Genomic DNA, 27,616 nt, shown 5'->3' on the forward strand with positions numbered 1-27,616 from the left:
TTCTTGTTTCTTGACTGTCCAGCTCTCGCTGCCATATGTTACAATGGGGAAGATGAAACTGTGAACGAGTCGTGTCTTTGTGGGCAAAGAAATGTCCTTTGTTTTGAAAATTCTGTCCAATGATTTCATCGTTGATTTTCCCATGGCTATTCTTCATTTCACTTCTTTGAGAGTCGTTGCCTTCGTGTTGATCATTGATCCAAGTAGCCTGAAGTCGTTGATAACCTCAATTTCGTCTCCATCCAGGTCAAGGGTTCGTCGATCTTAATTTTCATTGGTCATCACCTTGGTCTTCTTGAAGTTCAGCAACAGTCCCATTTCCTGGCTCTCTCTTTTAACTGTCCGCAGTAGGTTCTTCATTCCTTCTTCAGTGCCCTCTATCAAGGTAGTGTTGTCTGCATACTGTAAATTGTTCACGTTTCGGCCTCCAATTTTGATCCCTTCTTTGACCTCGTTCATTCCGGCTTTTCTGAAGATTGTTTCAGCGTACAAGTTGAACAAGAACGATGACAGAATGCAGCCTTGTCTGACACCTTGTTCCACTCTGAACCATTCGGTGTTTCCATGTGCCATTCGGATGGTTGCTTCTTCTTGACCATATAGATTTCTGAAGAGGCTAGTCAGATGGTCTGGTACGCCCATGTTCTTGAGTGTTTTCCATAGATTCTCATGAACGATGCAGATGGTGGAAATAGGTATTTTCAATTCTTTGGCTATTTTCTTATAGTCACTTCCCATTTTATGAAGCTCAACAACCTTTTGCCGCACATCAGAACTATATTCTTTAGTCTAACCCATTGTGATTTGATGATTAAGGGGATTTGGCCTGTGTGTTACCTCATATTTATACCCCTGTGAAACAGGAAGTCATGACTGAACAATTTCATGTTCCTAGTCACCCAGGTGCACTAAAAAATGTAAAATATGACTGGGAATACACTTCAGATATATTTTACTCATAAGTATTTCAAGGGGTGCCAATGATTGTATATTTATTTAATAATGAGATATTTCCTCTCATTCAATTGTTTTACTTCAATTAAATGTTAGATTTTTGTGAATATTTTAATGATAGATCAAAAGGATAAACAATGTCGATCATATTTACCAAGGGTGCCAATATTTTTGGCCACTACTGTATAATCTCACTAAAAATACATGTTAACATATAATATTTTTGTCTTGTTGCTATACATTTGAAACAGTGTGTATTTTAATGTTTATGGACTGGCCCCATTCACTTCCATTTTAGGTGCCTCACTCTAACCTTTTTTTTTTTTTTTTTGTGGTAGTCAACATTATTCCACAAATGCTGTCAATTTAGCTTAACCTGTATTGAACATGTAACATTCTTTTAAATGTTTTGACACTTTTGAAGATGGTAATAAATTAAATTGGTCATACTTATTAAGTTCTTTACATAATTATTGTTATTAATCGAACTGTGTTCCCCGTCTGTCCCTCACTTCGACGTTGTGTCAAAGAAGCAACACTAGGGGTCTCTCTTGAGCGCCGAATATGCCTCTGATCTATGAAAAAAGGCCAATGGGAATTAGGCAGACAGTATTTGCATACCCGCCGGAAATACGGGTATAAAAGCGGGCCGTATATACGTCGAGTTCATTCAAAAATTTTCTTAGGAGCCTTTGGTCATATAACAGTCAGCTGCGAGTCACACACCTGTTCCTGTTTCCTCTGATGCTTTGCCTGCTGTTGGATTCTACGGCGCATTACAGTGGCTTTCTCCATTCTCTGCACGGCAGGGCAGTTTGCCTCTGGGTGCTTCGACAGCGCAAAGAAACTTAAAGGAGTTCCATAACAGAGTTATTTTCTCTAAAAGAGCAATACGCAGTTGGTGTTGAACGTCCTTTTCAGGACGCGTCTTTGTAAAGATCCCCTTTCTCCCCTGCGTAGTTCCTAGATGCAGTAGAGTGCTCTCCGCTTCAGACGGCCACAGGCGTTGTCTCGTGTGTCTGGGCTGCGATCACACCGAGGCAGCGTTTGTGGATGGTTCATGTTCTCACTGCGAGAGCATGACCATGGCAACGTTGCGGTCGCGGCTCGCTTTCAACAGAAAGCACGCCACTCCAGCCGCCTCCCGCATTGCTCCTTCTTCCCACGGGATTGAGGACAGTGCGGCTGGTGATGAAGGCGATCTGGGGATGGCAGCGGGTGTAGCTCCGCCGGGTACGCCACCCCGGCACGCTCGTTGATTTCCGTCTGTGCTCGAGGCAACAGCGGCTCGCCTCACAGCCAGCCTGCCTATCCTCTAGAGTTCGAGGTGGATGAGCTCGCCGCTGCATCGGAGAGTGCGGCGTCTGACGCTGAGGACTCCCCTGGGCTGCCGCCTTCGGACGCGAAGATATCCGATATGCTTACCTGGGCCGCCGCCAGCGTGGGGCTGGACTGGAACCCTCCGTCCTCCCCACAGCCATCGCGGTTGGATGACTGGTTCCTGGGGGCTCTGCGCCGCTCAAAGCCGGAAGTGCATGATGAGCTGACGTCTGCATGGAGGGCATCCCTCTCCACACGTCACAAAGCCATTCGCTCATCCACTCTCGCTACCCTCGACGGCGGAGCGGCCACGGGTACATGTCGATTCCTCAGGTGGATAGGGCTGGTGCGCTCCACCTATGCCCCGAAAACCCTACCACCTGGCGGGGTCGCCCTGTACTCCCCTCCAAGGCCTGTAGGACATTGTCGTCACTGACGGCCAAAGCCTACAGCATCGCAGGACACGGCACTTCCGCCTTGCATGCCATGGCCCTCCTGCAAGTCCACCAGGCCAAGGCACTCAAAGATCTGCACGGGGGTAGCCCTGATCCCGACGTTCTGCAGGAACTGCACTCAGTGACCGACCTCGCCCTCAGAGCCACGAAGGTCACAGCGCAGTCATCGGGCAGGTGATGGCCACACTCGTGGTCCAGGAATGTCATCTGTGGCTGAACTTGGTCGAGATGCGTTCAGAGACCCCCCTTCAAGCAGCTAGAATCAGTTGGACTCAGGGCCCTCTCTCTAAAGACTGCCCTGCTGATCGCGCTCGCCTCCATCAAGAAGGTCGGGTGGTGAACCTGCAAGCGCTGCCCCAGGAGGAGGCAGACCCAGCCCCTTCGTTGCTGTGTCCGGTACGTGCTTTGCGTACCTACTTGGACCGCACGCAGAATTTTAGACATTCTAAGCAGCTCTTTGTAGGTGCTCCACAGGTCGGGACTCCTGCGTGGAAGACTCTTGTGTGTAATTTCAGCAGTACGGTCCCCTTGTGAATGGACCCGTGTCTCCCTTAGGCAGTTCCAGCTGCCCTCCGGTCACCATGCTGTAGCAACTCCCCCCTCCTTGAGGCTGGATCTAACACTGCGCAGTTTATTCCACATGTGACCTGAGTGGCCCATGTGACGTATTTTGCCACTTACCTCCCCATTCCTGGGCAGGTGTGGTCTCCGCAGGGTCTTTTTCCAGCTGGGTAAGACCCCCTTCCCACGATGTGTGTAAGGGCCCCAGCCGTTGGCTCTATGCGGGAAACATAGAGAGAAAAGAGGCCTGGCTAGGCTCGGCCCGTTCCCAGGTTGGCAAGCTTCGCCTTGATCCCCTTCTTAGGGTAACCAAAAGGATTCCGACGACTTTTTATGGGACATTGGGGAAGGGTACGTGCAGTCTGACACAACTGGTCGCATTTGCACGTAAGAAAACTGCCCGCTCTTGTGTTAGCAGTACATGTAGACGGCTCAGCGCATGGCATGATTTGAACCCCTAGTGTCACTTCTTCGATACAACATTGAAGTGAGCGACGGACGGGGGACGTCAAGTTTACGGATGTAACCTCCTTTCCCTGATGGAGGGAACGAGCCGTTGTGTCCTCCCGGCCACGTCGCTGAGCCGAGCCACTGTAGTGGAGGACAATTTCCGGCTCCTCAGAAAATTCCTGAATGAACTCGACATATTTGCCAGCTTTTACACCCGTATGTCTGGGGGCGAGGTATGCAAATACTGTCTGCCTAATTCCCATTGGCCTTTTTTCACAGATCAGAGGCATATTCAGCACTCAAGAGAGTCCCCTAGTGTCGCTTCTTCGACACAACGTCTCGTTCTCTCCATCAGGGAACGGAGGTTACATCGTAACCTAGACGTTTACAATGTACTGAAAGAAAAGAAGCCAACAAGTATTTGATTTGAGCATTTTCATTTCACTGCATAACTTTATATTATATTATATATACAGTATATTATTTATTTATACTTAATTTATAATATAAATTTTTATTGTTTCATTACTATTTTGAATTGTGGAAAATAGTAATAATAAAGATTCATGAAACTTTTGACTTTGTGTATAGATTATAATGTATTAGTTGGAGTGTTTCAGTTGCATAATTACACTGTCAAGACAATGATAATGTTGGCATCAATCTGAAATAATTACAGTTATTGCACTGACTAAGGGAAATGTATTCTTGTTTTCTGACAGTGTGATCCAGCTTTGCTTCCTGAGCCCAATCATGTCATGCTAAATCACCTGTACGCTCTGTCCATTAAGGTAAGAACAAACTTATGGATCTCTGTAAAATAATCCAGTATTTATTTTTAGTCTGTTCTGATGTCTCTGTCATCTCTGACAGGATGGCGTAATGGTTCTCAGCGACACCCACCGCTACAAAAAGAAATATGTCACAACCTTGCTGTACAAGCCAATCTGATCACTGTCTGACAAACCTGACAAATTTTAGATGCTCCCCTATATGAGCTGTGTCCAGTTTTCCTTGTCTATATAGTATGTATTATTGGAAATAGAGATGTACAGAGATGCACTTTAGAAATCCCAATGTGTTTGGTATATAAACTAATCAGAAACAAAGAAATGGCGTACAGTTACAGGAGAGTTAAGCAAATGATGCAGCAAAGGGTAGGGTGGTAAGATGTAGAAAATTTGTGTAAATAGAGCTTATATACAGTATACTCTTTTTTTTTATTATTTTTTTATTCTTACATTGTTTTTAGAACAATAACAACCATAAATGTTGCAACATTGTCTTAAATTTGTGTTCTGTGTCATGTTGTCTGGAATAAAACAATAACAACATCAGTTTTAATAAATTATTCAACCACTTTTAGCTATTGTGTTGGTTTGTGAACTGGCATGGAAAAGCTACCTATATTTTGGTTCTTAAAGTAACTGTATTTGGCTGAGTTCAGAACAGCATACTACACTAAATTTTTCTGCCATGTCTGTGTAACGGGAGCCAGCTGGTACTTGCTATGCGGTGTGTGTAAACCTCAGTCCCCTGGGCTCAAGAGGTGCACTAGCGACTGAGGCTAGAGGCTATAGGCTTTATTCTGCTTTTTAGCCCGCCTGCCTCCCATGCCGGTGAGACCGGTTCGAATCCGGATTAAGAGGGTCGAGCAAGATTGGTTACATCTACAGTATAAACAGCAGAAATGATTAGAGTAGCATGGTATTATGCCATTCTGAACTTGACATTTTGATTTCTGATGTGAATACTTAATGACTGATATTGCTAGCTTTCTTTAATGTTCCCATGCACAAGGAAATCATATGTCCATAATACAGCAGCTTGAAAAGTATATAGTGTAGTTCATAATTTGGTATATTTTGTAATGAGATTGACATGTCATGCAGTTAAGCAAAGTGTGGGTTTTGTCATACATTTGCACATGTGTACTGAAATGTTCATACATAACAGTTTTATCTCCAATGTTCACAAATTTCAAGGCTGCATTGAGAGCATAAATGGTGAGCCGTTACAGGTGAATGGTAGAGTAGACCTCCACTCAAGACACTATGAGTGCCCTCCACACTGTCTTCTGCTAGCCTTTGGGCTTACTGTGGGTGAGTAGTGATCAAGTGATCAGGACCTTCAGATAAATTATGATTAATTATTCTGTACTAGTGGATTTCTATATAAACCACCTGAGCGCTGATATGTATGACAGCATCTCTTTTGATATGTGGGGTACAATGAGGCTAAAGGCACCCCTTAAAGGAAAGTACCAAGTTCATATAAGTTATGTTCAATCAACATAATTTGTGATTACCACAAAATTGTATTTTGACTCAACTCTCCTTTTTAATTATGTATTTTTTTAAATCGAGGTTACAGTGAGGCATTTACAATGGAAGTGAATGGGTATAATGAAAGTGGATGTGTCCAATTTTTGGATGGTTAAGACAGAAGCTTATTTGATAAAAGCCCTTACTGTTAAAACTTGGGCATTATTTGAGCTGTAAAGTTGTTTAAATCATCATTTCTAGTCATGTAACGGGTTGTTGACTGCATCGTCATGGTAACAAAGCTGTAAAATTGTCTGTAGCTTTACACAGGTTTGTAAAGTAATTTTATCACATTAAAATCATGTTTGCATGGATATTTTTTTGTCTTGTGGCTATACTTTTGAAACAGTATTTTAATGTTTGAAAGTTGGCCCCCATTCACTTAAATTGTAAGTGCCTCACAGTAACCCAGATTTTTTCTTTTTTTTTTTTAAAGAAAAGCATGGAAGTCGTTTTTGTTATTTTATTAAATTTGTTTGGGGTAATCAACATTATTCCACAAACGCTGTTGACCTTAAATTGTATTGAACCCAGAACATTCCTTTAAGGAGAAGCAGTGTATTAAGATTGAGAAATAGGGCAAAAATGCGTATTTGAGTTACAGACTAAGTTATGACCGATTCAGAATAACAACTACAGAATAAGATTTACCATTTCTTTTTAATTTGAATGACAATTGGCATTTTATAACATATCAAGTATTACATAAACAAATCTCCATTGTGATTGGTTCAGTTAATGTGAGCCAACTTTGAGCATTCTTTATAATTTATATATATATATATATACACACACTCACCTAAAGGATTATTAGGAACACCTGTTCAATTTCTCATTAATGCAATTATCTAATCAACCATCACATGGCAGTTGCTTCAATGCATTTAGGGGTGTGGTCCTGGTCAAGACAATCTCCTGAACTCCAAACTGAATGTCAGAATGGGAAAGAAAGGTGATTTAAGCAATTTTGAGCGTGGCATGGTTGTTGGTACCAGACGGGCCGGTCTGAGTATTTCACAATCTGCTCAGTTACTGGGATTTTCACGCACAACCATTTCTAGGGTTTACAAAGAATGGTGTGGAAAGGGAAAAACATCCAGTATGCGGCAGTCCTGTTGATGCTAGAGGTCAGAGGAGAATGGGCCGACTGATTCAAGCTGATAGAAGATCAACTTTGCCTGAAATAACCACTCGTTACAACCGAGGTATGCAGCAAAGCATTTGTGAAGCCACAACACGCACAACCTTGAGGCGGATGGGCTACAACAGCAGAAGACCCCACCGGGTACCACTCATCTCCACTACAAATAGGAAAAAGAGGCTACAATTTGCAAGAGCTCTCCAAAATTGGACAGTTGAAGACTGGAAAAATGTTGCCTGGTCTGATGAGTCTCGATTTCTGTTGAGACATTCAGATGGTAGAGTCAGAATTTGGTGTAAACAGAATGAGAACATGGATCCATCATGCCTTGTTACCACTGTGCAGGCTGGCGGTGGTGGTGTAATGGTGTGGGGGATGTTTTCTTGGCACACTTTAGGCCCCTTAGTGCCAATTGGGCATCGTTTAAAAGCCACGGCCTACCTGAGCATTGTTTCTGACCATGTCCATCCCTTTATGGCCACCATGTACCCATCCTCTGATGGCTACTTCCAGCAGGATAATGCACCATGTCACAAAGCTCGAATCATTTCAAATTGGTTTCTTGAACATGACAATGAGTTCACTGTACTAAAATGGGCCCCACAGTCACCAGATCTCAACCCAATAGAGCATCTTTGGGATGTGGTGGAACGGGAGTTTCGTGCCCTGGATGTGCATCCCACAAATCTCCATCAACTGCAAGATGCTATCCTATCAATATGGGCCAACATTTCTAAAGAATGCTTTCGGCACCTTGTTGAATCAATGCCACGTAGAATTAAGGCAGTTCTGAAGGCGAAAGTGGGTCAAACACAGTATTAGTATGGTGTTCCTAATAATCCTTTAGGTGAGTGTGTATATATATATATATATATATATATATATATATATATATATATATATATATATATATATATATATATTATTTGTAATTATTTATTTAGGAGAAAATTTTATGCAGTGGTTCTCAATTGGCATCTCTTCAGGACCCAGAATGCAGTTTCAAATAGTTCAGTGTATGAAAACTACAAAAAACCTACTTCAAATCAAACACAGAAATGTGTTTTCGTTAATAAGTGTCTATTGAATTTCAAAGGTTTCATGCTCCACTGCCAATAATTCACAGCACAAAACACTTTGTAGTCGACAAACCATGTTTATTCTTGCCGCAAGTGAACCCATATTTAATGTAGACTGGTTCTTAACCTATGGGCATATGTGCATCAATCTAATTTGGCTAGCTTTTTCCAATTTGAATTTATGCCAAAAACAGTTTGATTGGATGTATGACCTTGGATTTGAAAAATTAAAAAAATTAAAATGGGGCTTTCTTTTTTAGCTTTCTTTTTTAAATTTTTTTTTTTTTTAAGTTGACAAGCCTATTTATTTTACTATCTAACTACTGTATACATGATTTTATGGTTACTAAAATGTTTTATTTTAATTACGCATTGTTTTATCCTTGCTATCTGCTTCCCTATCAGAACAGACTTTTGGGTTGCACACCAGCAGTTGAATAGAGGACATTAACTGAAGCACAGGTTTTCTCTTTTACACTCTGATTTACGATGACTATATGTATGCACAGTATACCTTGCTAATAATGATTTGTTGGCTTATTCTATTTCAGCTCAGGCTCTTCCTTGTCATAAAGCCAATTGGCAGTTCAGGGACATGATCCTCTGCACTGTTCCTGACAGCTGGCCTGTTCTGGACTATGGTAACTGCGGTTGTTATTGTGGATTGGGTGGATTTGGCAAACCTGTGGATGGCTTGGATCGGTCAGAGTACCATTCTGAATACATTTTTAAAAAGGGCCATATTTAGATCAGTTATCATAGGAACAGTGGCTCCATGATAATATATGAACTTTTCTTTTTTTTTTTTTTTATCAGAATCATGTTGTCTTCTAAGTATTAGACTTAATCTGGTTGTACATAAACTGGTTAATAAGCATGCTAAGATTTTATCTTGGTCCTTCACAGTTGCTGCCAAGTTCATGACAAGTGCTACAGTGATCCAATGCAGCATGATAAATGCTGGCCCATCCTTGACAACCCATACACCATGTCCGACAAAGAATCAACATTTAAACCCCCATTATTCCCTTCCCCCCTTCCAATCCCCAACCCAACCCTGACCCTCAACAAATATCCCTGTGGTCACACTTGAATATATACACAAAAAAAAAGAAAGAAAAAATAAAAATATATAAAAATAAATTTAAAACTACACTTCTCTCTCCACTGCCCGTCCCAGAGAGCCCTCCAAGAAGGCCAAGTAGTCCCATTGTTTTATTAAATTAATCTAAATTGCCTAGCCTTCTACGTTACATTTCCTCGAATGCCGCCACCCTCCCCATCTCTGTGCACCACTCTCTGACTTCCATCCCCTAAGAACAACCTGTCTGCCGATCATAACACTGTCTAGGACCCAATTTTTTAATATATTTATCCCCTATATTTATGACTGCCTCATTGCCAAAATACAGAGTCTGGGGCAAAATTAAATTTGAGTGCCCAATACATCACACATAAAACTCTGAACCCTCAACCAAAATGATTGGATCTTAGCACACCAACAAAAAACATGGGTTGTGTCCCCATCTTCTGATTGGCATCGCCAGCAGGTGGGTGTGTCTTTCTGACCAAGCCTATACAATCTTTAGGGGGTCAAATAGAATCTATGTAAAATATTAAATTGCACAAGTCGCACCCTTACATCTCTAGATGCAGACTTGACGTTTTTTTAGAATCCTAGTCCACACTTCTTCCTCGATACCAAATTTAGATCTTTCTCTCATAATCTGTTTAGAGAAGCCGAAGCTCTGTCCCCCATACTCTGAATTAGCAGGGAGTAATACACTGATGCCTCATGATCATTTCCAAAAGCAGTAATCACCACTCTCATAGTATCTGCCACTTTAGGGGAGTGTATGCCCCCAAAAATAGTACAGAGCAGGTGGCGCAGCTGTAAATACCTAAATAACTGAGATCTGGAAATCCCAAAATGTTGAACCATATTTTCAAAGGATCTCAACATTCCACTCTCATATAGGTCACCGAGCATATTACCCTTCCTCTCAATCCACTCTTTCCAGCAGAAAGGGGACTTATTAATACATAAATTTGGGTTCTGTCATATGCTCAAGGCTACATTTAAATAAATGTCCAAATAACCACTCTGGACACTTTTGTCCATACCGAGTGCAAATGCGAGATAACGTGGTGTAACTTAACTAACCCCGGTTAGTTTGATAGAATGGCGAAATAGGGGCAAGAACTTCCTGTTCAATACAATATAGGCCTAGCCCACCTTTGTCAATCGGCCTATGCAACTTACTGAAATGTAATCTGGGACGTTTACCATTCAAAATGAAGGACTTCGCTATGCTATGAATTTTAAAATACAATACATTTTACTAACATTATCCTTCCAAATCATAGATAAATGTAATGACGCCACCTGCCCACATCGCTCGAAAAACGTTTTATTGAAGGGTCAAAATTATCTCTAACTAAATCACACAACTTTGCTGGGAATAAAATACCCAAATACCTAATGCCCTGTCTGGGCCACTGGAATGTGCCCGGCTGAAAAGCCATTACTGGGTAGTATGCTGTCAGAGCCAAAGCTTTGGATTTAGTCCAATTAACCTAGAATTTAGAAAAGGAATTTATAATTCTGTGGAGGCAAGGCATAGATCTAGTGGGGTCGGAGACGAATAATAAAATATAATCTGCATAATGCAAAAGCTTATGCGCCACACCTCCTGCCATCACCCCTTGAAAATAATCCTCCTTTCTTATCGTGGCTGGTAATGGTTCCAGGGCAAGATAGAACAATAACGGGGAAAGAGGGCAACCCTGCCGGGCGCCCCTATCCAGAGTAAAATAATGTGAAATGAATCAATTTGTTTGTACTGCCGCTACCGGGAGTCTATAAAGTAATTTAATGAATCCAATAAAAGTATTCCTGAACCCGTACCTTTCCAAAATCTTAAAAAGATAATCCCATCCTACCATGTCAAATGCCTTTTTGGCATCAAGTGAGATGGCAGTGACCGGAGTCTGATCATTCACCACTGACCACATGATATTGATGAAACGCCTAATGTTATCAGAAGAGCTGCGGCCCCGAATAAACACCACCTGATCTATATGTATTAGAGATGTCATAAATGTAATTAATCGGTTAGCCAAAATTTTGGACAATATTTTAACGTCTAGCTGGATAAGGGAAATTGGACGTTAACTCTTACACTCGCTTGGATCTTTGTCCTTTTTAAGAATCAGACTGATCTGGGCTTGTGTCATGGTTGGCAGTAGCTTTCCATTCTTTAATGATTCTGTTTAAAGTTCTAGCAAAAGTGGAGCCAGTTCTGTAGCATAAGATCTAACAAATTCAGTGGCAAAGCCATCTGACCCCGGAGTCTGAAAACTCCACTCTCTCACTAAGCTCCTCCAAGGTTATCTCCCCATATTTTGTGATGGAATGAAGTTATCGCATACAAAATTAGTGTGTATTAAGCTCTTATGGACTAATGATCTTGTCTCTATGTCTCAGTTTTGTTTCATTACTTTCATACTTTTACAATGTTTATATTATATTATTTTGAAAATGGATCAATACAATTTGCAAATTGCAAAAAACACCATAGTAGCATAAAACTATTGTCAAAGATGAGAATCTAACTGCTATGTATCAAATGTAACCTATAGGTATGAGTGTGTTCCCCATAGCAATATAGAAAGGAATGTTTGTTTGGATAATATTCACAGTAATTATATACTCACATACTTACATATTCCCACTCTTTATGTTGAACTACAGTTTGTTTAAAATCATACAATGAGCATGCCTGCTGACACAACACAGTAACAGAACTGTTTACCTGCATTGCATATAAAATAGTCACTGGTCATATTACCAAATGACAAATACATTTGTGCTAAAATACCATGAAGTTTGATTTGGACATGCATTTGACATCAACAAAAAAGCTATGGGAGGCATTTTCATCCCCCATTTTAAAGTAGATATTTATTTTGCTAATCCACTGGAGGATTTAGACAGAATACAAAAAATTGTGGGACCCAGTGAACCAGACGACTTCCAGTCCAACCTACATACATGCAGAAAAGCACAGAGCCCCTGTTTGCACATCTAGCTACAACTCACTACTTGTAGTTACATTCTTCTTTTCCCTCCTTGGCCACAAGGGGGCCCCTATAAGTGTCTAATTGAGCCATATCAGCTGCATGAGTCTTACTCAAAGCTTTCAGTATATACAGAACTGTGCAAAAGTTTTAGGAACTTGTGAAAAATGTTGCATAATGAAAATGTCTTCAAAAACAATTCCATAAATATTTTTCAATTATCAATTAATATCATACAAAGTTCAGTAAGCTTAAAAAGCTAAATCAATATTTGACCACCAAATGTTGATCAGGTGTGTATCGTTCCACCCCTCTGCCCAATTGAGGCTTACTAACTATGGGCCTCTTCTCTCTCCTGCCCTCTCCCATTATGAGCCTGCCTGAAGGACGGCCCTTAGAGGTGGGGCGAAGATGACAAGAGGGTGGGGATTGTCGATCAGCCACAATGATGACTATGCTTTCAACTTCTGAATTAAAATTCTTTTTGATTGGAGTTTTGGGTTTTAAAGTCAGAAATAATTATGTTGTCACTGTCTGGAGATACAAAATAAAAACAGTGTTATTAAAGGATGAAATTCTTGAAAAAAAAAACTTTTTTCAAGAATTTGTTTGGCATAATCTTTTATTATTTTTTTCTTGGTTTTGTTTAAAAAAATGTGTCTGCCATATTAAAGTATATCAGATGGCATCAGATTTTAAAAGGCATAGTTAGTATTTTATTTTTTTTTAATTTTTACAATTCAAAAATGTATGATAGGCTATTTGTAAAATAAATAAATACATATTTTGCCAAGAAGAATGCATTTTTTAAGAGTCTTTAATTTATGTATTTATTTATTTTGTAAATGGTAAACATTAAAGAAAAATACTGAAACCAAAAAGAACACTAAGATTACATTTCAAAGAATTTGGCTCATGTTTTAAACTCATTGACCCAAACTGGATTTAGGTCTTCTGCACACATTTTAAGCAATTTCCTCATTATAATGTGACCACACAGACATGCAGAACTTGTCTGAAAATGTTCTAGAGCAGCGGCAACTACAGAACTTACTATCAGCACAAATGTTTGGATTCCTGAACCTTCAAAATTTTGTTTTCATGCTTATAATTGATGTTTCATTTGTGCTGTTCAGTTCCTCTGTTTTATAGGTCAGTTCTGCAGAAGAAACTGTGTCTGCCAAGTACACATTGTAAATGTAAACAATTGTGAGTCACATTTAATGCAGGTAGATTTATATCCACTCCTTTATCTTTATAGCTATACAATCATGTAAATAGGTCTAATTATAATTTTTTCCTCTGGTTGAACTGTATGTCTACCAAATGCTAGATATCAGAGAATACAATTCACAATTAGATTTTAATTGAGATGTTTTTGCTGTCTTTTGGGATAGAGGTATATATGATATATTTTGAGGTTCTTTGTGAACAATGTTTACATGCTCTGAAGTTCCTTCAATTGTGTTGTAATTAAAATGTCCACCAATAGGAGACGCTATAATTAACTTTAATTGACAAGTGCTAATCTTTGAACAGTCAATGATTCAAAAAGGTTTGTTTGTGTTGTCATGTACATGCATGTGTAAAAACATTATTACCCAAATTATAATCTTGTAGGTCACAAGAGTTCATTAACAAGTATATTCATATATATATATATATATATATATATATATATATATATATATATATATATATATATATATATATATGCAATTCTTGAATGTTATGGTTTTACAAATAAAGTAAAACTGATTGAAAATGATTGTTATAAGACATTCTTTAGGTGTTTATCTAATTAAGCATTAAATTCTTGAGTTTAATAATGAACCAATTTATTAGGCTTTTAGATGTCTAGTGTAAAAAGGTAGAGAAGATGCCTTTTTTTCTGAAAACAGACAGAAAATAGAATTGATACCACCCCATAACAAAGGAGAAGGTGAGGCAAACAAAATATAACAGATGAAAAATATGTTCCCAAGCAACAGTCTCTGACTCACTGTAACTCTTCTAAGTTTGGCCATGGGCAAGCATGACAAAGATCCTTGCTTTTGTTGATTCAATGTGTTCAAGCATGAATGAGTGAAATCAATAATGATTTTAACCGACTCTAATAAACTCTTCAAACCTGCTACTTTGAAAATATAGACCAAAAGAGAAAAGGTTGTATTCCAACATATTTTTACATTAAAGGGATAGCTCACCCAGAAATTAAAATTGTGTTGTCATGTTCTCACTACCGTCATGTTGTTCCAAACCCATATGACTTTCTTTTCTGTGATACAGAATGACTTTACTTTCATTACATTTAAAACTGATGCAATAAAAGTGAATTGTGATTCTGCCTAATATGAAAGATAATATGTCATAGGGGTTTGAAACAAACAAATGAAGTGATTAAATGATGACAAAATGTGCATTTATTGCTAGAATTTTCCATATCATTCTTTTAATTTTTCTTAAACTATCCCTTTAATGTATTTACATCTTCAAATAAATATAAAAAAACTTGCTTTCTCTGTTAAGTTCTCTTGCTTCACTCCTTTTCTGTTTGTGTCCACTACAACAAAGCCCCCAATTCTCTTGTGTTATCATGTTATTCAAAACGTGAGTCTCAAAACATGAGAATGTCTTGTCTTTTCATAGAACACAGAGAAGCCTCATTCAGGGAATCTTGTGTGCCAAGAACAAAAAACATTTTGGCATAATGCCAGAAGAGCTTTGGGGAATTGAACAAAACTCTGGAACGACATGTGCCCATGTTCTTTTGAAAACACCAGAGATATCATCTAGACAAGTCATCAAGTCATTTTTATTTGTATAGTGCTTTTCACAACACACATCGTTTCAAAGCAGCTTTACAGAAAATCATGCATTAACAGAAAACGAAAGTGTAATATCTATAAAGTCTAAGAGTCATCATTGTTTAGATTGATTAAAATTATTGCAAATTGTGGATAACAATAAATAATTAAATTATTAAATAATAATTGTATTTAGAACCCCAGTGAGCAAGCCGAAGGCAACTGTGGCCTGAGAGAAACCAGGCTCACTGTGGGGGCCAGTTCCCCTCTGACTAACATCATGAATATAATGCCAATATTACTTATGTATAGTGCAAGTCATGGTTTAAATTTAGTAAACATAGTAAATGTTAAGGGTCAGTGTTTAAACAAAGATTTTGTGTGAACTGTAAGATTAATGACTAATGTCTTTGAAGTCCATCACTGATTAACTTCAGAAGTTCACATAGATGCAATTGTCCTTGTTAGTTGGCTGATTAAGGATTTGTTGATAGTTAATTGCAAGTGTATGTATTCCATTTTAAGAGAGTAGTCCATCATTAGACCAAGGTGATGCATCGCAGTTTAACCGGCATGTCATTTTGGTGAGTTCTATCCTATGTCCAAGGTGGAAGTTGCATATGAAGTATCATGACTTATGGTTGGAGTCGGTATCAATTCCTCATCTGAAGTCCATCATAATAGACTGAACTGATGTCTGGCTCGCATCAGCTGCATTTAGTCATCATCTCTCAGAGACACGTAGCAGTGGAGTCCTGTCGCAGGAATGGAGCTGGATCTGGCTGGCTCTGGTAAGCTCAGGATTCACGAACAGTGTTAGGGAGACTATTCCATAGTTTAGGAGCCAAAAAGGAAAAGGATCTACCTACTTTTGTGAATTTTGATATCCTAGGATCTATTAACAGGTCAGAATTTTTCAATCGCAATGAACGTGATGGAATATAGCATGGTAGAAGGTCACTTAAGTACTGCAGAGCTAGACCATTCAAAGCTTTGTACATAGTTAACAAAATTATAAAATAATATAATTATTTTAACCGGAAGCCATTGTAATGACGATAAAATGGGGCAAATAAGATCATATTTCTTGGTTCTAGTCAGCACTCTGGCTGCTGCATTTTGAACCAATTAAAGATTATTTATTGAACTTGCAGGACATCCTCCCAGTAATGCATTACAATAATCTAGTCTTGAGGTCATGAAAACTTAATTTTTTTTTCCGGCTTCAGCAACAGAGAGCATGTGTCGTAACTTAGCAGTACTGGACATTAGATTTTCAAAGGACAGATTGTTATCAAATATAGCACCTAAATTCATCGCTGTAGAAGATGATGTAACAGTACATCCATCGAGAGACAAATTATATTTTATCGTCTTATTTTTGTCCAATAATTTGTATCTCTGAAAGGCTGGCACTGGGATGTCAACACCCAAAAGGCTCTGTGAGAGCCAACGTCATAAAACTCTCACAAAGAAGAGCATCTCCACCTGAGACAACACACCCTACTGATTAAGGACCATAAAACGCAAATCTCACTCACATCTGCCCCCTCTCTCACCTCAGGTCACTTTCGGGTCACCAAAAAATAATTTATGACTGTTCTGTAATGTAAAAGGTTTTCTGATCATACATGTTTGGTATCATTCAAGAGGTCTCAGTGCAGCTGGAAAAATGGTCTAAATTCCTTTTAAGTCAAATCACAAGTAAGATTTCAAAATGCTATAATCTATCAGGGACATGACCCCCTCCCAGATCTCTCACTGGAACCACCAGTTTAGGTGCATTCTATGTAAACATCAAACAACCTACTCAATCACAAGTTTTGAAGGTCTACTTACAACTCCCTAAATTGTAAACCAAATCCTGGATAACATCAAACAAACACATCTGAAATAACAATAGAATCATTTGGTACTTAAGGAGAGATAACAGTGGAGCTCGGGGAGTCTGTAGGCAGATATCCCACACAATTGCTGTGTAGTTCCCTTTACAAAAAGCTTCACTACGATGTTGCGCTGCTAAGCGCTACGGGGAACAGCTCTAGCTGTGAGCCGAGCTGAATAATGTGTGGAACACGTCAATGAACATTGACCGGAATTTGTAGCCTCGGCTGATGTAATCATTAGATGCACCTGAGGCCAGGCTATAAATGGATACGTCACCAGGTGTCGTCAGAAACTCTTTTTTCAGAGCGATTCTGTTTCTGTGTTTCACACACCCTGTCAAAACTTTCTTTCCTTTGTTAGGAGATAGAATCAGTTAGGCAGTGTGCAGTGAACGTTGTTCTATTTTTCTCTTCTGTTTATAAAATATTATATATATATATTTCTAAAAAAAAAAAAAAAAAAAGAGAATGACTGAAAACCGCAAACGGTGCGTGTTCCCCTCTTCTCGCTCTATAGCTGAAGACGGCACACATCAGTTTTTGCTGTTTGTTTGGGGGTAAGAGCACGCTGCTCTCGCGTTGCAGCAGGGCGGGTGCGAGCACTGCGATTTGCTTTAACAGGCAGAGTGCGTCGTGCTCACCTCGCTTGCTTCCGGGAGTCAGCACTCACGAAAAGATCGTTCGTGGGGCTCGTGCATGGATTTGGCTGAGGAGCAAGAGACGGGTTGACCCATTTCTCTCACTCTCTCCCCAAACCCAGCTGGTCCTTCACATGATCTCGAAGCGCGTTCCGACGCTTCTTCGGATCATGAGGCGGATCGCGATTCTGTTCCCGCCTCCGAGCTTTCCGTCCGCGATAAAAAATCTACGGAGGAATTGCTCGATGTTGTTACTCGTGCGGTTGCCAGATTAGACTGGCCACGCGAAAAAGAGACCCCCAAACGCTCCAAATTAGGGCATAGATTTTATCTTCCAGTCTAAGAAAGGGAACGCCTCATGGGTCCCTTCCCTTTCTTTGATAATCTCCATGAAGAGCTTTTTCGCTCATGGAGAACCCCTAAAAAAATATATATATATATAAAAAATATATATATATTTTCTTCCCGTGTTCACATACCCTCGATGTCATTATATTCGACTATCGTGGGTGCTGAGGCACGGGGGTATCCAGTGATGCCGCCGGTCGAAGAGACGCTTGCGGGCTATCTCTCGCCGGGCTCGGCATCGTCACTTAAGAAGCCCTCTCTCCCCTCAAAGCCTTGTAGGACAACCTCCACTTTAGTGGGAAGGGCTTATCAAGCAGCAGGTCAGGCTGGTGCTGCTCTGCACACTATGCTGTTTTTCAGGCCTACCAGGCTGACCTCCTGGACGACCTGAGTGTGGGTTCTGCGCTTGACGAGCAAGCCTCAGACCCACCTCGGTCCTGACTGAAGGGAGGCTCAAAAGCAAAGCGTGGCGAGTCGTGCTCCTCCTCCCAGGGATTGGGGACAGTCTCGCCGCCCTCGCCAGCAAGACCTCAGGACTATAAATTCTCGAAGCAAGACCTCAGGACTATAAATTCTAGTAAGAGAAAACCCTCACGGTCTTGCGCCTAGATTAGGGGGTAGCTCCCCTCGGGACGGGGCGCGTGCTTCACTTCACCCCTCCCGGTACCCCCTCGAAGCCCCTCCATTCCTGCCACCTCTTGGTGTTTCGGGTTGCAGAGGCTTCCGTCAAAATTGGGTGTTTTCGCTTTTCCTGCATTTTATTCAGGACGCGAAACACCCGACAACCCCTCAACAGAAAGTGTTAAAATATAATACCCATCTCAGAGATCCTGGCAGCGTGGAAACTTCTGCCGGATATATTCTTTTCTGTGGGTCTTATAAGGGCATCAGGATTTAATTCTCTCGCCGGTTTTCCGTGTTTCAACGGCGTGTTCTCACTACCGTAAACCGGATTTCTTTTTTATGTAAAAACAAAAAAACTCAATCTCCTGGTTAAAGGGGTCATGGTATGTGTTCCCCTTCCAGAGAGAGAGTTAGGTTATTACACTAAATACTTCCCGTTTCCCATGGAGGGTGAGGGGTGGCGTCTGGCTTAGATCTTAAGCTTGAACTACCCGTGGGTGTTCAAGTCCAAGATGATGCCTGTCAAGACGGTCGTGTCTCAAGCCCTACAACTCGTTTGGCTGGTCACCATCGATCTTATGACGCACTTCTATACTTCATTTAGAAGTTCTGCCACAACATGGAAAGTTCCTGAGGTTCACTTCGGGGCGAAGTCTTCCAGGGTCAGGTTCTTTCACTCAGCCTAGCCCTTTTTACCCACACATTCACAATGCATGATGTAGCGCTGGCTCCTTGCGACTCGGGGCATCTGCATTCTGAATTACGTAGGCGACTGGCTGATCCTAGCGCAGTTCCAGGAACTGGCAGTTCAGCACAGGGACATCGTCTTAGCTCATCTGTTTCTCTGGGGTTGAGGCTCAGCGCCAAGAAAAGCGTCCTCTCTCCCACTCAGAACACTGTCTATCGGGGCATCGTATGGAGTTCAATCACAATGCGGGCACAACTGTCTCCCGCTAGGATTGAGTCCATTCAGATCACCCTGAGCAAAGTCAGGCTAGGTCAAGGTTGCACTGTTATCAGTATCAACGATTTCCAGGTCTCAGGGCGAACGCGTCCACGGTGATCCCTCTGGACCTTCTGCTCATGAGACCGTTTTTGTTGTGGCCAAAAGCCAGGGGATTTCTTCCAAGGGCCAAAACCCCTGGGCTAAATAGGGTAACGCGCGTCAGGTTTCGTTCCCTTTCTATGTGGTTCAGACCCCGGTTCTCTGCCTTGGGTCCCACTCTAGGTGCGTCTTGTTGTCGCAGACTGCTAACGACAGACGCCTCCCTGACGGGCGGGGTAGCGGCCTTAAGTGGTCGTCCAGCTTAACTCTTTCCCCGCCAGCGTTTTTTAAAAAAAGTTGCCAGCCACCGCCAGGGTTTTTGACGATTTTCGCTAAACTTTAATGGCCCGCAGAATATTTTCTTCCATGAATATATGAAGATGCTATATATCACAATAAAGATCTGAGCCTCTGCTTTTAGGAAAAAAAAAACGATTTTGTTTTATCTTCATTTGTTCTTTTTTTATTGCGACTTGAACAGAGGTAGGTTTTGTCAAAAAACAACATTTCAGACAAAAAGCTGATAAAAAGGCATGTTTATGTCTGATATTTTGAGCTTCTCAATACTCCACTTCTTCATGTTTGAGACGATCGCAGTCTGTTTCTTTGATCAAAGAGTTGCGTACTCTTTCAAAACATGCGGAGGGGTCTTCCTTACCGTATAACACCTAAAACACGGAAACCCGGAAAATTCCGTGTTTGGCGGGGAAGCGTTTTTTCATAAAACACGGAAAATTCCGTGTTTGGCGGGAAAAGAGTTAAGGGGATAGGAGGGTCGTCAGCTCGGTTGTCACAGTCACTGTCTCGGGTTGATGGCTGTATTTCTGGCCCTGAAATACCTCCTCCTGAGGCTGCCATGTCTTGGTGCGGGTGGACAATACAGTGGTAGCCTCTTACATAATTCTTCAAGGAGACCCACGTTCTTGTCAGCTGTATTTCTGACACGTCGGATTCTCCTTAGGGCCCAGGGTAAGCTCCTGTCACTCAGGTCAGTTATATCCCTGGATGCCCGTATACGGGAGCAGATTTACGGTCCAGACAGGAAATACCAACGGGGGAGTTAGGAACTCCACCCTAAGGTAGTAGTTGCCTAGAGTTCATCAGCAAGGGTTTTTGCCTCTTACTGATAGCACCGCGCTGGCCGAACAGGGCTTGGTTCTCGGAGCTAATCTCTTCCCTCGACGACTCGCCTTGGGCGATTCCGAACAGGAAGGATCTTCTATCTCAGGCACAGGGCAATATTTCATCCCTGCCCCGAATTGTGGAATCTTTCATGTTTGGCCCCTAAGGGTACCAACTGAGGGACACAGGGCTTTCTCCTGAGGTTATCGAGACCTTTTTAAATGCCAGGCTTTTTCCACTTGGAACAAGTTTGGGTGAGATCTTAGGGCAGAAGAGGACCTCTTCGCCTCTATGGATAGCGCAATGTCTCCTCTACTTCTCCCTGAAATCACCCAGCCCCCTTGGGGTGCCCTCAAAGAGGCATCCTCATTATTGCCCGGGCCTACGAGGCGCGGTGAAGCTTCGCCAGTAGGTTTCAGGGCGCACTCTACCAGAGGGCTCTCCTCCTCTAAAACCTTGGCTAGAGGTCTCCCTCTGCAGCAAGTTTGTGATGCGGCAGGTTGTCCTCTCCGCACACATTCATTAGATTTTTATAGTTTGGATGTTTTGCCACTCCGGGCTCTTATGCCCTTGAGTCGACATCTCAAGCTCATGTCTGGACAAGTTTGTGATGCGGCAGGCTGGTCCTCTCCGCTCACATTCATCAGTTTTTATGACAAGTTTGTGTTGCGATAGGGTTCTCTTCGCACAAATTAATCGAACTTTATGGGCTAGATGCTTTGCTACTCCGGACTCTTATGTCCTTGAGTCGACATCTCAGCCCATGCCTAAACAAGATTGTGATGCGGCAGGTTGTCCTCTCCTCAAACATTCATTGGACTTTTTAGTTTGGATGTTCTGCACTCCGGGCTCTTATGCCCTTGAGTCGACATCTCAGCTCATGCCTGAACAAGTTTGTGATGCGGCAGGCTGGTCCTCTCCGCTCACATTCATCAGTTTTTATGACAAATTTGTGGTGCGATAGGGTTCTCTTCGCACACATTCATCGAACTTTATGGGTTAGATGCTTTGCTACTCCGGGCTCTTATGCCCTTGAGTCGACATCTCAGCTCATGCCTGAACAAGTTTGTGATGCGGCAGGCTGGTCCTCTCCGCACACATTCATCAAAATTTAATGGTTTAGATGTTTATGCTACTCCGGGCTCTTATGCCCTTGAGTCGACATCTGAAGCTCATGTCTGAGACCTCTTGCGTTTTTGTGAGTACACTGCACAACCGTAGGGGTCCGGACAGCCCCAAGTGCGGCGGCGTGGGTATTGTGTTCCCCGTAGCACTTAGCAGCGCAACAATGTAGTGAAGCTTTTTGTAAAGGGAACGTCTCGGGTTACATGTGTAACCCTTGTTCCCTGAAAAAAGCGGAACGAGATGTTGCGCTGCTTTGCCGCACAGGGACGTCCCAGGACTGCTCTTCAAAAAGAAGTATCTGACGACACCTGGTGACGTATCCATTTATAGCCTGGCCTCAGGTGCATCTAATGATTACATCAGCCGAGGCTAAAAATTCCGAAATCAATTAGATCTTAAATCTAAATTAGAGGTTCAATTTAAATTGGAGTTAGATTCATATAAAATTGGAGTCAGATAATGTTAATAACAGAGGGAATTGATAAAGTACAAATTAATATGTGTTTTTGGTTCAGCGCTCAGAAAAGACAGAACACTGCAGAAACCTTCAGAGGCCATTCGATTGGAGTCCAGCATCAGACCAATAGTTTGGTTTTACCCCTTTTTACACCTCTGCTTTGTCGGAATTGAGTAGAAGAATAATTCTGGCCATCTGATCTTTGATTTCATTGATACACTCTGCTAATTTGGAGAATTGTGAAATTTTGTGGGGTTTTACAGAAATATAAAGTTGGGTATCGGTTTTTCAGAGAATGTGTTTTTAACATTTATGTATTTTGTCAGAGTTTTCATAGTCAAAACAAGTGAAAAAATCTACAATGCTGAAAAAGTAATTAAAAGTATTTAGAATACGTTACTGACCTTGAGTAATCTAATGAAATATGATACAAATGACATTTTACAGCATGTATTCTGTAATCTGTAGTGGAATACATTTCAAAAGTAACCCTCCCAACCCTGTCTGCATAACAGTGGAAACGTATTCCACGATTCCTGATAATATCTCCCAGGGGAAGCATATACAAGGAGATAAGTAGAGGCCCTAAAACTGATCCCTGTTGCACTGCATACTTTACTTTTGTTTGGTTTGACAATTCCTCATTTACATAGCTAAATAGGACCTAAACCATGCTAATGCAACTCCACAAATGCAAAATAATTCTCTAGCCTATTCAAGAGAATGTTGTGATCTATCGTGTTGAATGCAGCACTAAGATCTAAAATCACTAGAAGTGAAATGCAGCCACGATCAGATGATACGAGCAAGTCATTTGTAACTCTGATAAGTGCAGTCTCTGTACTGTGATCCGAACTGAAATTGTTCATATATACTATTTCTCTGTAGAAATTAACATAGTTGGGAGGATACTACCTTTTTTAGTATTTTTGACATAAATGGGAGATTTGATATCTGTCTATAATTAGCCAGTTCTCCAGGATCTTGTTGTGGCTTCTTAATAAGTAGTTTGATAACTGCCATTTTAAAGTTTCTTGGGATATGTACTAAGGATATCGAGGAGTTAATAATATTAAGAACAGGTTCTGAGATTACAGGGAATACCTCTTTTATGAGCTTGGTTGTTATTGGATCTAACATGCATGTTGTGGCTTTTGATGTTTCTATAAGTTTTGTTAGCTCTTCATGAACTATGACAGCAAAAGATTGAAGTTGCATGTGAGGAAAGTTATGAGATTTCTGAGGTACTGTGACAGATGATTGCATAATTCCAATTTTATTTCTGATTATTTAAATTTTATCATTAAAGAAATTCATGAAATCATTACTCTTGTGCTGTGACGGAATATCTGGTTCAGTTGTGGCTTTATTCCTAACCAATTTTGCCACAGTACTGAACACACACCTAGGATTGCTGTGGTTATTTTCTATGAGTTTGCTCAAATATGCTGACCTGGCAGCTTTTAATGTCTGTCTGTAGCTACAGACACTATCCTTCCATGCACCGCGAAATACCTCTAATTTTGTATTCTTCCACTTGCTCTCATTTTCACATTTTCCGAGCTGCTCCCTTGACAACACTGCATGAGTGTGATCATTGTACCATGGTGCAGGACTTTTTTCTTAAATTTTCTTTAATCGAAGGGGGGCGACACTATCACTATCAAGTTATTTTATCAAGTTCTTCTAGGCTTTGGGGCTTACTGAGTGAATGAGATAGCTCTAGAAGGTTATTAGTGAAGCTTAGTGATCTTTAGTGGTCAAAAGAAAAGTTCTACCTGGACGATAGCGTGGTGTAGATTGAGTAACATTAGCTGATCGCAGCACACAAGAGACGTGGTAATGATCTGAGATGTCATCGCTCTGCGGTACAATTTCAATAGTATCAACTCCATATAGCAGAATTAAATCTAGCATATGATTATGGTGATGAGTTGGTCCTGTCACATTTGGTCTGACTCAAAGAGAGTTGAGAATATCGATAAATGCTAATTCCAATGTGTCATTTTCATTATCTATGTGAATGTTGAAGTCACCAACAATTAAAGCTCTATCTATAGTAACTATAAGATCTAATAAAAACATTTGCAAATTCACCAAGGAAATCAGAATAAGGCCCGGGTGATCTATATACTGTAGCATGTGCAAAATAGTTTTTTTATTTATATCTGATGGTGTCACATTAAGCATTATTAGTTCAAAAGACTTAAACTTATTTCCTGTCCTCTGAGTAACACCAAAAACACTGTCAATTGTAGCAACACCTCCTCCTTGACCCTTCAGATGAGGCTCATGTTTATAACAATAACCTGGGGGAGTAGATTCATTAAAACTAATATATTCATCTGTTTAAGCCAGGTTTCAGTCAAACAGAGCACATCCAAACTATAATCTGTAATAATTTCATTTACAATTAGTGATTTGGCAGTAAGAGATCTAATGTTTAGTAGCTCTAACTTCAAATGATGTTTATCTTTAATTGTTTTTTGTTTGTTTAAGTTTGACCATAATCACATTTTTTCTAAATTATTTATTGAGAGTTTTGTGTTTGGTAGTTTGGTTAATAGGCACAGTCTCTATGTGATATCTAGGTGATACAGTCTCTATGTGTTGTAATTTGTGTGATGTCTCAAGGCAGCTTGCAGACGTTTGGATAAACCAGTTTGTCTGCTTCCAGACCTGGGCCCCAGTTAGTCATATACTATCATTATTAAGTCTATGAGCCAAATTACTACAGAGGAGAGCTGCACCTTCCCTGGAGAGATGGAGTCTGTATCTATTTAGCAGGTCAACCCCAAAAACACTAGTTGTCTATAAATTCTATGCTATTCTCTTACTGTTGTACTGCGACGGAATATTTGGTTCAGTCGAGACTTTATTCCTAACCCATTAAGCACAGTACTGAGTAAATACTTAGGATTGTTGTGTTTATTTTCTATGAGTTTGCTAAAATATTCTGACCTGGCAGTTTTTAGTGCCTGTCTGTAGCTACATCCTTCCATGCACTGTGAAATACCTCAAATTTTATATCCTTCCACTTGTGCTCCATTTTCTGAGCTGATCTCTTGAGAGCATGAGTGTGATCATTATATTATTGTAAGCTTTTATATTTAATTTTCTTTAATCTAAGGGGGGTGACACTATCAAAAGTGCTAGAGAAGACTGTATTTATATTTCTGTTATTACTTCAAGTTCTTCTAGATATTTTGGCATACTAAGTATATGAGATAAATCTGGAAGATTATTAGTAAAGCTATCTTTGGTAGTCTAAAGAATAGTTCTACCTGAAAGATATCATGGTGTAGATGCATAAAATGTCCCTATTACCTTAATTCAGTGATACACAGATATCATCGAACTAAGTGTTCTGAAATATCACAAATGTCTCTGACAGCCCTAGGCATCGGAAAAGTAAAGAAAATGTGACTTCGGGGCCATGGCCAGATTCTTTGTGTAGCCAATCTGAAGGCTTTGAAGCACTTTCTGCCTGTCAATCATTTTGCATGTTCATAGGCTCTGAGCAGTTTATATGTGGGGATCTGGAAGCTGATAAAGTGATAGTTGAAGCAGATCATTCAAATGATTTTAAAGCCATTTATGCAGCTTCCTAAGCAGTTTTTAGTTGTTAGTTTGACATGCGAGAATGGTGTTTTGCTGGCTTTGAAATGCAAAAACAGTGTTTGTCTGCAGATGGGGGTGTCAAGATGTATTTAAAAAGTTGAAGTTCTTTTGACTACACATGGCGTATTAAAAACACTTCGCTCATGACACAAGACATGTCACAACGGCCAAAGACTAGCGAATGTTTACATAGAAAAACAAGTGGGAAAACGGACACAAAACCTCTTCCCATACAAACAGCCCTTAAAGGAATATTCTGCTTTCAGTACAAGTTAAACTCAATTGACAGCATTTGTGGCATAAAGTTGATTACTACCAAATTAAATTTTGAATTGCCCCTACTTTTCTTTAAAAAGCATAAATCGAGGTTACAGTTTGGCACTTACAATTGAAGTGAATGGGGGCCAATTTTTGAATGTTAAAATACTCACCTTTTCAAAAGTATAGCCACAAAACATAAACAAAATGCATGTAAACATGATGTTAGTGTGATAAAAGTGCTTACTAACCTTTTCTGAGTAAAGTTATAGCCAATTTTACAACTTTGTTGCCATGATGATGTAATGTCAATAAACCCTAAAAAGACAATTTAAACAAATTCACAGCTCAAATAATACACATTTATTTAACAGAATAATTAATGTAAGTGCTTTAATAAAATGATAAACTTCACATTTCTGCCGTTAAACACTGCAGAATTTGGCTACATACACTTGCAATATAAGCGCCTCACTGTAACCTCAGTTTGTACTTTTCTTTTAAAGAAAAGGAGGCAGTCATCAAAATAAATATTTGTAGTAATTAACATTATGCTGTCGATTAAACTTAACTTGTACTGAACTCATAATATTCCTTTAAGGCTGGCAGAAGTTCCAGAATGGCTTACGTTTTTTACAGCACCCCAAATAACTGAAAAAAATGATGTTAGAATGTTATCAAACTATGAACTTTATTACATATTATGAGAGACAAGATGCTTATAGGTAAGAATGTGTACTATGCTGCAAGACCAGCTGCCACAAAGACATCATCATTACATATGAGTCATATATTCAATTAGGTCATTGATGCAGCCCACTCAGAACATACTACGTTCTGACATCATTAAAAAAAGTAAACTAGTTAGGAGGAGAGACACCTTGGAAATACATTAATCACCTTAGATGAAAAGTGAGAGGTATGAATGGAATTCTCCCATGTATATCAGGACAGTCTGCTGGCTTAATTCCACTGGGCTGAATTAATCACAAAAATGTTAAGGGAGGTGGAGAACAGAGAAAGGCTTTGCTCACCTTTCACCTGCCTGTAGCTGAAATCACAGCATTCATACTGCCACAACAAATGGCAACCAACATTCCAAACATTCTAATGTTGGATTTTTTTAAGCAATATCTTAAGCAATACAGAAAAAAGTGAACAGATCATTCTCGTTTACTTCTGTTGTTTCGGTAGTGAATGACTTAGTGTTTTAAAAAAATCAGTTTGAGTGAACCATCGATAACACATAAAAGACGCTAATTTCTTGCCATCTGCTTGCGTGAAGAAGTAATGCACAGAAAAGGCCACCAAACAAATCAGT

General features: G+C 40.3%; 2 protein-coding genes across 3 annotated transcripts in view; both read left to right on the forward strand.

Moving 5' to 3' along the window:
- LOC127636088 (5'-AMP-activated protein kinase subunit beta-1-like) overlaps positions 1–5,094 on the forward strand; it is a 33,107-nt gene extending 28,013 nt beyond the window's left edge. For both annotated transcript variants that reach the window (XM_052116476.1, XM_052116475.1), the window contains 2 exons: positions 4,463–4,531; positions 4,614–5,094. In XM_052116476.1, coding sequence (XP_051972436.1) covers positions 4,463–4,531; positions 4,614–4,691 — 147 coding nt within the window. In that variant the 3' untranslated portion in view covers positions 4,692–5,094. The remainder of the gene's footprint in view (positions 1–4,462; positions 4,532–4,613) is intronic.
- LOC127636083 (serine/threonine-protein phosphatase 2A 55 kDa regulatory subunit B alpha isoform) overlaps positions 1–27,616 on the forward strand; it is a 1,105,001-nt gene that overhangs the window by 354,576 nt on the left and 722,809 nt on the right. The gene's annotated exons all lie outside the window — the stretch shown is intronic.

This window comes from Xyrauchen texanus, chromosome 43, assembly GCF_025860055.1.
Source record: "Xyrauchen texanus isolate HMW12.3.18 chromosome 43, RBS_HiC_50CHRs, whole genome shotgun sequence".
NCBI lineage: Eukaryota > Metazoa > Chordata > Actinopteri > Cypriniformes > Catostomidae > Xyrauchen > Xyrauchen texanus.